The 11033-nt window shown below is 34.1% G+C and overlaps 1 protein-coding gene across 1 annotated transcript; it reads left to right on the forward strand.

Annotated features, from left to right (window-relative positions):
- The first annotated feature begins 4744 nt into the window (after positions 1-4744).
- LOC131179936 (serine carboxypeptidase-like 45) lies at positions 4745-8065 on the forward strand. Its single transcript, XM_058147225.1, has 10 exons — positions 4745-5059; positions 5164-5265; positions 5431-5526; positions 5727-5819; positions 5971-6041; positions 6412-6696; positions 6827-6951; positions 7446-7538; positions 7618-7735; positions 7825-8065. The coding sequence occupies exons 1-10, from the start codon at positions 4819-4821 to the stop codon at positions 7996-7998; spliced, it is 1398 nt and encodes a 465-aa protein (XP_058003208.1). The 5' UTR covers positions 4745-4818; the 3' UTR covers positions 7999-8065.
- Positions 8066-11033: the final 2968 nt, after the last annotated feature.

The following is an 11033-nucleotide window of genomic DNA, read 5'->3' on the forward strand; positions in this document are numbered from 1 at the left end:
ATTCTAATGGTCAATTAGTGACCATTTAAGGTAAGTTAATCATAATTTGAAGTGAGTTAATGCATGGCAAAACTGAAATGGAAGGCTGCCTAAAGACAGCAGAAATGAGGCTGAGATTCCAGCCCACTTAGACAGCCATAACTTTGGCTGTGTAGGTCCAATTGGTGTTTGGCCAATTGAACATGAAACTAGGCTTATAATGGCACATTTTTGCTGAAGAAACCATGCCCAAAAGACCAAAGCAAGAGGACCAAAAGTTGGCCCCAATCCGGATACCCTGCAACAGCACCTGCATAAATGACAAATGAAAAGTAACTGTTCATTTGGCCATAACTCACTGTAGATATGGTCAATTGACCTGAAATTTTTACAGCAACAATTTAAGACATAGACAAAAAACTTTCATGAAGAAACCTACCCCAAATTATGGCCAGAACTTATTCAAAAATGCAATCACAGTCACTGTTCATGGTACTGTAGATTTGGTAATTCTGCAGTTTTGGCAATCCGGCCAGCTGTGGTTTTTGGACCATATCTGGAGCTACAAAACTCCAAATGGAGTGATTCAAAAAAGGAAATTCAACTAGACAAAATAAGGAACAACTTTCATATTTACCATTTCCTCAAATTCCCATTGCAACAGTGCTCAATGAAACAGTAAAGTCAGGCTTCAAAATCTGAAAATTCTACCCTTTTGATTTAAGCCTAGAAATGGTAATGGTAATCAATTCCAACAAGTTTTAAATGGAAAATGTGGTATGTTGGGAGTGTCAAAACCAATGTACCTATTTTCTATCCAAAAGTCAATATTTTTGTTGACCAATGAGGTGAATAGTGACACCAAAACTTGAAATTCACAAAGTGATGAATTTAAAAGTTTCAAATGCCCTAGTATACCTAATAAGATTGGTTTGGATAGTTTGGCATGCCAATAGGGTTCAGTTAGCAGTACTGCACATGGCAATATGCCATTCTGTGATTTTATGGCTTTTAGCCATTCTGACCTTGTATTGAAATTTGGCCTTGTGCCTGATGTATTTACAGCTAGTTAGCTGTTCTGTTGCACACCGGGAGATGCATATGTGACCGATGGTGTGACGGCCCGAGGTACTAGATACCCAGTGCCAGTTTACCCGTTTATCCAGTCCAGTCGTCTAGTGTAGGTTACTTAGGGCAACCAAATGAATAAAAGTGGACAAAGTAAATGATATACAAATACCAAACAAATAAAACATATACATTCGTTACATATTTATTTCTTGTTGTTTCTTTTATTTTATTATTGCACCACTAAGCATTATTGCTTAGCGCGTTGCTTTTGCCACGCGTAGGTTCTGGATATACAGATCGTGAGCCCAGTAGACCGCAGACTGGGTGAGTCCATCCTGCAGTTCTGCACAGTGTCCGTGTCGCCTCAACTTCTACAGTGCATTGGTAGAAGACTAGGTGTCATTTTGATATTTTGTAGCTAATTTTTACTTTCTCATATGTATTTGAACTTATGTAATGTATTTTGATGTTCATGTAAATAATGAAAGTTATGGCTATGAATGCAAAATTTGAGCATTTATTTATTGTTTGTATATGAGTATTATGAGAAATGGATGTTTGAGAAATGAAAAGGTTGTTGAGAACTGAAATTGAAAATTGTTGAGATTTTGATATTGGAGGTTAAGAATGAGGAGATATGATTATTGGAAGTGTTTTTAACAGGTTCTCTATTTTTAGCCGGTACTCTGCTGAATTTTCTATAAAATTTTCGGAACCTCAAATAAATTATAATTTCAATAAATGACTTAAATAAATTATATTTCACAAGTTATATTCAAAATTATGATGAAAATTAATTAAGATAAAATAGAGTGTGCCGGTACACCGTGTGGCATAGCTTGCTCGGCTACACTGTAGACGGGTAAGGGGTGTCACATGTAGGAAGTGATAGACAAGGTTATGAGAATGTTCATGGAGGTTTTGGTTTTGGAAGTCAAAATGAGGAGGGAAAAAGCATCCTAGATTTTGCTATGGCATACGACCTAATGCTAGCAAATACCTACTTTATAAAAAGAGAGTCACATTTAGTGACTTTCAAAAGTGGACAACATAGAAGCCAAATCGACTTCCTCTTAACTAGGAAGACAAATAGAACTTTATGCAAGGATTGCAAGGTCATTCCAGGAGAGGTTTTAACAAGTCAACATCGGTTGGTGGTCTTGGATGTCAAGTTTAGGAACAATTCAAGTAAGGTCAGAAAAAATAGTATAGCTCGAATAAAATGGTGGGAGTTCAAAGGAGTAAAGCAAGTGAAGTTCAAAAATGAGCTTCTCGAGTCCGAAGTATGGAAGCTGGATATGGAGGCCAATGATATGTGGATACAGATGGCATCAAAGATTAGAGAAGTAGCTAGAAAAGTACTTAGAGAGTCTAAAGGACATGGACCACCCTCAAAAGAGAGATGGTAGTGGAATGAGAAAGTACAAAAGGCAGTGAAGATAAAAAGGGAATGGTATAAGAAATTACCTAAATGTGATAATAATGAGGCATATGAACAGTACAAGATAGCAAAGAAAGAGGCAAAAAAGGCAGTTAGTCAAGCAAGAGCACAGACCTTTGAAAAGTTATATGAGAAACTTGAAACTAAAGAAGGGGAGAAAGATATTTATAGATTAGCGAGGAGGAGAGAAAGGAAATGTCAAGATCTCAATCAAGTTAGGTGCATTAAGGATAAAGAAGGAAAAGTGTTGGTGAAAGATGAGGACATTAAAGAAAAATGGAGAAATTATTTTAATGATCTCTTCAATAATAGTCAAAATGGTAATAGTGTAAATATAGATTATAGAACAATAGAAAATAATGTGAATTATGCTAGAAGGATTAGATCTTTAGAAGTAAAGGAAGCACTTAAGAGAATAAAAGTGAGTAAAGCCTGTGGACCCGATGAAATACCAATTGAAGTGTGGAAGTGTTTGGGAGATATGGGAGTAGCATGGTTAACTAAATTATTTAATAAAATTCTAAACTCAAAGAAAATGCCTGATGAATGGAGGAAGAGTATCTTAGTACCTATTTTTAAAAATAAGGGAGACATGCAGAGTTGCTTAAACTATAGGAAAATTAAACTCATGAGCCATACTATGAAGTTGTGGGAGAGAGTTGTGGAGCATCGACTACGTCACGATACTTCTATCTCTCTCAATCAATTTGGTTTCATGCCTGGTCGTTCAACTATGGAAGCGATTTTTCTCATTAGAAGCTTGATGGAGAAATGTAGAGATGTGAAGAAAGATTTGCACATGGTTTTTATTGATTTGGAGAAGGCTTATGATAGTGTTCCAAGAGATGTCTTATGGAATGTGTTAGAACAAAAGAGAGTATCAATTAGGTACATACAAGTGTTGAAAGATATGTATGAAGGAGCAACTACTATTGTGCGCATGGTGGAAGGGGACACAAGAGATTTTCCAATCTCAATTAGATTACACCAAGGATCAGCCATAAGCCCTTACCTTTTTACATTAGTTTTAGATGAATTGACGAAACATATACAAGAAAGTATTCCTTGGTGCATGATGTTTGCGGATGATATTGTTCTGATAGATGAGACACGAGAAGGAGTCAATAGAATGCTAGAGTTTTGGAGAAGTGCTCTAGAGTCAAAGAGTTTTAAGTTAAGTAGAACGTAGACAGAATACATGCATTGCAAGTTCAGTGAAGGCCAAACTGGTGATAGGGAAGGAGTTAGTTTGAATGGAGTGGTACTGTCCCAAAGTAATCACTTTAAATATCTAGGCTCAGTCCTTCAAGTTGATGGGGGATGTGAGGAAGATGTTAGTCATAGGATTGAAGCCGAATGGTTGAAGTGGAGACGCGCCACGGGAGTTTTATGTGATCGTAAGATTCCCAATAAGTTGAAAGGAAAATTTCACCGTACAGCTATACGACTGGCTATGTTATATGGTAGTGAGTGTTGAGCACTGAACGAGTCGTGTGCGTCTAAGATAAGAGTTGCAGAGATGAGAATGTTAATATGGATGAGTGGCCATACTAGACTAGATAAAATCCGTGATGAGAGTATTAGAGAAAATGTAGGAGTGGTGCCAATTGAAGATAATTTGAGAGAAGGGAGATTGAGGTGGTTTGGTCATGTGAAGCGTAGAAATACGGAGGCTCCAGTTAGACAAGTAGAGCACATTAGGCTAGATGATAGAAAGAAAAAAAGGGGTAGACCTAAATTGACTTGGAGGAGAGTAGTACAACATGACCTAGAAGCATTACACATTTCTGAGAATTTAACCCAAAATCATTTAGAGTGGAGAAAGCGAATCCATGTAGCCGACCCCAAATTTTTGGGATAAAGGTTTAGTTGAGTTGAGTTGAGTTGTGAAATTTTTCACTTAAATAAATACATATGGCATATGAAATTTGTTTGAGTAAAATACATGTCACTTAGTAATTTCAACATTTTAATATATATATATATATAAAATTGATAAATAGAAAAAATTCTACTGGAATTATAAATTGGAATAGGAATTCGGATTTCATTTCCTTAAAAAAGTATTTTTCAAATATAATAATAATAACCTAAATCCCACCTAGAGATCTTTTCTTTTGGGATAGGCTATCCGATCAACATTAGGCATCAAACACATTTTCACGAACCCACACCCACTAAACATTTTTTTTTTTGAAGACCTTCTATACTTTTTTTTTTAATCCCATGATAAAAGTTTTGGCGGAACCTTTTGGCAAGGAATCAATCATATATTATTGCCGTGAGAGGACACATATCCAAACAACTCTCTCTCTCTCTCTCTCTCAATGCAGCCACTGCAATGGACTACCATTGCGACCATTTCTGCAACTATTGTATTTTTAGCAGCAGAATCAGTCTCAGAACCTGATAAAATTGTCACTTTGCCTGGCCAACCAGTGGTCAGTTTCAAGCAATATTCAGGGTTCATAACCATTGATGAAAAGCAGGAGAAAGCTCTTTTCTACTACTTTGTTGAAGCAGAGACAGACCCAGCTTCAAAGCCTCTTGTTCTCTGGTTAAATGGAGGTATAATTAAATTCCAACTTCAACTTCAAGAAAACAAACACAAATTCAAATGCTTTTATGTTTTAAATGATCTAAACCCGTGAATTCCTTTCTGGGTTTTGCAGGGCCTGGTTGTTCTTCCATTGGAGCAGGAGCTTTCTGTGAGCATGGACCCTTTAAGCCAAGTGGAGACATATTGCACAAAAATGATTATAGCTGGAATAAAGGTAAAGTTCATGATTTTAGTGCTAGCATATTCTTGAAACTTTACATTTATTTTTATTTTTATTTATTATTATTATTATTATTATTATTTTTTTTTTTTGGGGAGGGGCGGCGGTGTTGTGGTGTTATTTATTTGCTTTTAATTTTTCTTTTTACTTTTTCTGCAGAAGCAAATGTGCTATACTTGGAATCACCAGCTGGAGTTGGCTTTTCCTACTCTGCTAATGAATCCTTCTACACCTCTGTGAATGATGAGCTGACAGGTTTCTTAATCATGAATTAGTTATTCCACAAACACCATAATTAATTAGTCCATTTAAATTCATAACTTAGGTTCCATTTTTTATAATCCAGAGCACATATAAGTAGAACTGCTTTAGTTATTGGAAATTTCCTTAACCATTTGCCTTTGTTATTGGAAATTTTATACTGAGGTGATAAAGAGCCTAATTTCTTTTGATAGCTCGAGACAATCTTGCATTTCTTGAACGCTGGTTTTCCGAATTCCCAGAATATAAAGACAGAGATTTCTTCATCACAGGGGAGAGCTACGGAGGTAGTATCATATTTTCAATCTCTATGATCTTTATCTAGCTGTATATTTGTTTGATTTTGGGTTTAACAAGTTAAAGAATTTATTGGAACTAAAATTATAAGAGGATTCAGAAAGAAAAGGGATTACTGAAAAAATTGGTATTTCTTGTCAGGTCACTATGTCCCACAGCTTGCACAGCTTATTGTCCTGTCCAATGCAAAAATCAACCTGAAAGGGATTGCAGTGAGTATCAAGGACATTTCCTGCATGAATTTTCTGAAATTTCAATGGAAACTTTTGCTGATAAAAGTTTTAAGTGTTCATTTTTCAGCATTTGCTCCTGCATTTTAAGTAATTTTCTTTCTCTATGCATATTTTCTGCATGAATTTTCTGAAATTGCAATTCATCATTTGCTCCTGCATTTTAAAGAATTTTCTATCTCTGTGCATATTTTCTACATGAATTTTCTGAAATTGCAATGGAAATTCTCACCGATAATTTTAAATATTCATGCTCAGCATCTGCTTGCTGCTTGCTAAGTCAATTCCCTCATCTATGTGCAAATCTGAAGTGTTGGCAATTAATATTTTGATTCAACTTTGATGGCTGCAGATAGGAAATCCTCTTCTAGAATTTGACACTGATTTCAACTCTCGAGCCGAGTACTTTTGGTCTCATGGGTTAATATCAGATGCAACTTATGAGATTTTTACTACTGTTTGTAACTATTCTCAAATCAGGAGACAATACCAAATTATTGGCTCTCTGTCCCCAGATTGCTCTAGAGTAAATAGCCAATACTCAAGAGAAGTTAGCAAATTTGTAGATACCTATGACATTACTCTAGATGTTTGCTTATCAACAATCCAATCACAATCCCATGTATTGAATAAAATGGTATGCTTCCTTTCCTTTCTTCTCCCCTTTGTTATCCCCTTAATGAGATTAAATAACAGCTTCGATTACAGCATATTGAAGGTGAAAAAACTGCTCATTTGACTAAGGCTACTATGTTACTTATGAACAGGAAAATGTCGGGGAAATTGATGTCTGTATAGAAGATGAAACTATGAAGTACTTGAACAGAGAAGATGTACAGGAAGCTCTCCATGCACGGCTTGTTAGAGTCGACAGATGGACTGTGTGCAGCGAGTAATTATCTTAACTTAATGATTCTAATACCATCCAGGTTTTTATATTCCCTGTGGTTGTGTACGTATCAATCTCATTTGAATCACTGCAACATTTCCTAATCGTTTATTAGCAGCAAACCATATTAAAATCCATTCAGGGCACTGCACTCGTAGTGCAAATAGTTAGTAGTCCAATACTTGTCGATGGATGGATGGCATCGAGTGATTATCTTAATGATTCTAATACTAACAAATTGTCATATTCCTTGTGCTTGTGTACATATCAATTCCATTTGAATCACTCCAACATTTCCTAATTGTTTATTAGCAGCATACCAAAATAAAATCCATTCAGGGCACTGCACTCGTACAGCAAATAGTCAGGAGTCCAATCCTTGCCTTCACATCCCTCTTATTTGAAACTAAAGCAAAAGAAAAGCAATCAAAATTTATTTATGTTCTATTAGTTTTCTCCTTACCCTTTTTGCTTCTTGTTTTCTCTCATGATAATAGAGTGATCAAGTACAATATGGAAAATCTGGAGATACCCACCATCCCTGTTCTAGGCAAGCTTATCAGGTCCGGCATCCGGGTTTTCGTTTACAGGTAATTTAGTAGCATACAAAAGAATGTTTACCGTAAGTTCTAATCATGATATAATAATAACATTTTAAATTTTCTGCAGCGGAGACCAAGATTCAGTCATTCCACTGACTGGAACAAGAACACTAGTGAATGGATTGGCAAAGTATTTGGGTCTCAACACAACCGTTCCATATAGAGCCTGGTTTGAAGGAAAACAGGTAAAGTTAAATGTGTATATATATATATATATATATATATAATTACAGATTAGATATGGAAGCCATGAAGCCATATATGCTTTCTTCAGGTTGCTGGTTGGACACAAGTATATGGAGATATCTTATCTTTTGCCACCATTAGAGGTGCATCTCATGAAGCTCCATTTTCACAGCCAGAAAGATCTCTTGTGCTATTTAGTGCATTTTTAGGGGGAAAACAACTGCCAGAAGTCACATCGTTTGTTGAGAAAATGAATAAATAGTTAATCCAGTCCAATATTGTTAGTAAGGGACATGTTAAATTTTCAGCAGTAGGCACAACCATTCTCTGTCTTGAATAAACACATTGCAAATTGCCATAAAAATTCATTTCAAAGTGGGCCCCACATTGAATCTGTTGAATATGCAACTTGGGAAAAGTTGTTAAACCTTTCTAAAGAATCAAAACAATGAAGAGTCATCATACAAGTATAGTCTATGGTATCCAGGGGGCAGAGCCACGGTATGTTGAATGGGTCAATTGACCCACTCAACTTTTAAGAAAATTTAAAGATAAATATAATATTCATAATTTTTTTCAATAATTTTAATAAATTGATTTCTTTGATATTAATAAAAGATATAAATTGGGGTCAGTTTTTGAATGGGCACATATAAAAGGAGTTCAAAAAAGTTTAGATATTTTGTACCTAAATAATTTATTTACATTTTTTTTTACTTATAATTGATTTATTTCTTTCAAATTTTAGTTGTGATTAGAAATTCAATATATTATGGCATATATTATTTGAAGAAGCTTGTTGTTGTCGTTGTCGTTGGTTCTTTTTGTTTCTTCTAATTATGTTTTCAGAATTGTTTTCATATGTATAATGCTACAAAATTTAAAAATCAGAAAAACAAAACCTGTCATCCATCTTTCAAACATTAAGTTGAAATTATTTATAATGATGTAACACTAATGGCCAACTGCACAACATGTGTTGCGTTGCTTTAAGATTATAGTGAGAATGTGTTATTTTTAAAATTATTTATAATAATATTTTTATGTAGAGGACATTAAAAATTTAAAATTATAACGAAAATTTATTATTTTAGGAAATTATTTTCTTTTTAACTCTATTATTAATTATTACATATTCAAAATTTGCATGTATTATGTTTTTTTTTTCCCTTTTAGTAGATATTTTATTATTATACATAATTTTTTTTTTCTTTGAAATTGAGCAAAACAAAAATTTTGACCCTCGTTGACTCAATTTTTTTGCTTCACCTCTAATAATATTAATGTTGCCAAACACCATAATGGGAAAAATTTTTGTTTTTCATATACAATCAAGTTATATATGAACATTAAATAATATAACAATTTTAACAACGCATGTGAAGACTCCCCATCATTCTTTTCCTCACAATTTATGTTAAGAATAACTTCACATGAGATGAAATGTGCTGGAGAGGCATTGGAGTCTCTCTTTCTCTCTAGTTTTCTAAACAAAGAATTTTCTTTGTTTTTTCCTTCTTGGAGTTCGTCAGACTAGTTGCCTTTCTTGTGGCTTTCCTCCGCCCTTTCCAAGCAAGGGAAATTCCTCCCCTAGCTTGGAGAGTGGGTTTTGCCCTTCCCATCTTTTGGGTTATGTGTATATAGCTCCTTTTGGGTTTGTCTTTTGCAAATCAGTGCTTTTCAAGTGAGGGCCATGGTTAAGAATCTATGTGGTGGGTGCTATTGTTGAGTTCTATCGAGGGTGGTTCCTTGATCTCACAGCGGGAAGGGGGCATCTCTAAGGCCTTGATGTCGATTTTATGGTAGTTGGCTTTCCTATGGCTATAAGAGATTGAGAAGCCTTCCCACATGTTTTTGTTTGAGAATATATTATTCATTTCTTCATCATTACAAAATTGCTCAACTATATGAAATAGTGACATATGAGTAACAAAAGAGGAAGACACTTGCAATATGAGTTTCTCCTTCATAAGATGGCTTTTGATGTGAGACATCTAGAGCCTAGCATCCAAAAGTTCGGTAATCGAATGACTCTCATCTGGATTGGAAATTGAAAGCTTCAATTCTTTCACATTACATAAACGATTTGTGTTAATTTCATTGGAATAGCATAAATAAATCACACACTACAACAAATGTTAGAATTAGCATTAAAATTTTGCAACAACATTAATTTTGTTGCTTATAAATCTAATATACAACAACAACATGATCTGCCAATAGTATATAAAAAGTTATATATGGCAACAAGCTAAAATTGAAAATTTCTTATAGCAATAATTATTACTGTCAATAGCTATTCTTTTTGCAATAACCACAATTTTGATGTATAGCCTTAATTTTGTAACAGCACTCTGTAATGATCCATATGTCGCTGCCATAAACATATGGGAACAAATTTTATATTTTTGGCAGTAAAATTTTCGCTACTAAATTTAGTATTTCTTGTAATGACATAAAATCATAATTAAAATATTAAGTTATTTATTACGTACTTTGAAATTAGAATCTAGATGTAAATCTCATGTATTTGAAAGTTGTGATAAACTAAGTTAAAACAAGAAAAAATATTTATATAAAAAATTCAAATAAAGAAAATTGTTCACTTGATACCTCACCCATTTTTGACTTGATATACCTCAGCCATCTTACTTTCCAAATCAACAATTTTAGAATCCAAGTTAAATTAGAATTAGGTATTTAGAATTAATTAGGATAAAGTTTAGTTTAGGAAGAAATAAAATAAGAAGTTTAGTAGAATTTAAATTATGAATTTTAATGATTAGAGTCCCAAGAGGACTAGATTTTAGTAGCCTATATATATGAGTAGTTAGTTGGCCATAATGTGTTAGAGAGCTCACAAAGTGGAGGGGTATATCCAATTCCTTGAGTTTTGCTTGAGTGACTTGTAAGGGTGAGAAAAGTAATTAGTAGTTGTAATTATTTTTCCTTTATATTGGATTTATTTGGTGGGGTAGGCTTACATCAAATCACATTAAATTTAGAGTTCTTTAATTTGTGTGAGTGTGATTTTCACTACAATTGATATCAGAGTTATGGTTCAAGATGTCAAAGATGGTGAGTGAAAAATTTGAGATGGAGCCGTTTGATGAGAAAAAATAATTTTAGTATGTGGCAAAGCATTGTAAAGGATGTTTTTGTACAACAAGGATTAATTAAAGCAATAAATGAGAAGCAACCGTTTACCATGAAGGATGATGATTGGAAGGAGCTTCAACGAAGGGCGATGAGTATGATTAGATTAATGTTAGCCCCTAATGTAAAATACAATAATTT

Source organism: Hevea brasiliensis, chromosome 5, assembly GCF_030052815.1.
Source record: "Hevea brasiliensis isolate MT/VB/25A 57/8 chromosome 5, ASM3005281v1, whole genome shotgun sequence".
Lineage (NCBI taxonomy): Eukaryota > Viridiplantae > Streptophyta > Magnoliopsida > Malpighiales > Euphorbiaceae > Hevea > Hevea brasiliensis.

What these genes read in the sequence shown, in the direction of transcription:
- LOC131179936 (XM_058147225.1), top strand. Translation starts at nt 4,819, where the DNA reads ATGCAGCCACTGCAATGGACTACCATTGCGACCATTTCTGCAACTATT. An exon ending in TGATTATAGCTGGAATAAAG is followed by an intron (nt 5,266 to 5,430) that starts GTAAAGTTCATG and finishes CTTTTTCTGCAG; the next exon opens with AAGCAAATGTGCTATACTTG. An exon ending in CCTGGTTTGAAGGAAAACAG is followed by an intron (nt 7,736 to 7,824) that starts GTAAAGTTAAAT and finishes TGCTTTCTTCAG; the next exon opens with GTTGCTGGTTGGACACAAGT.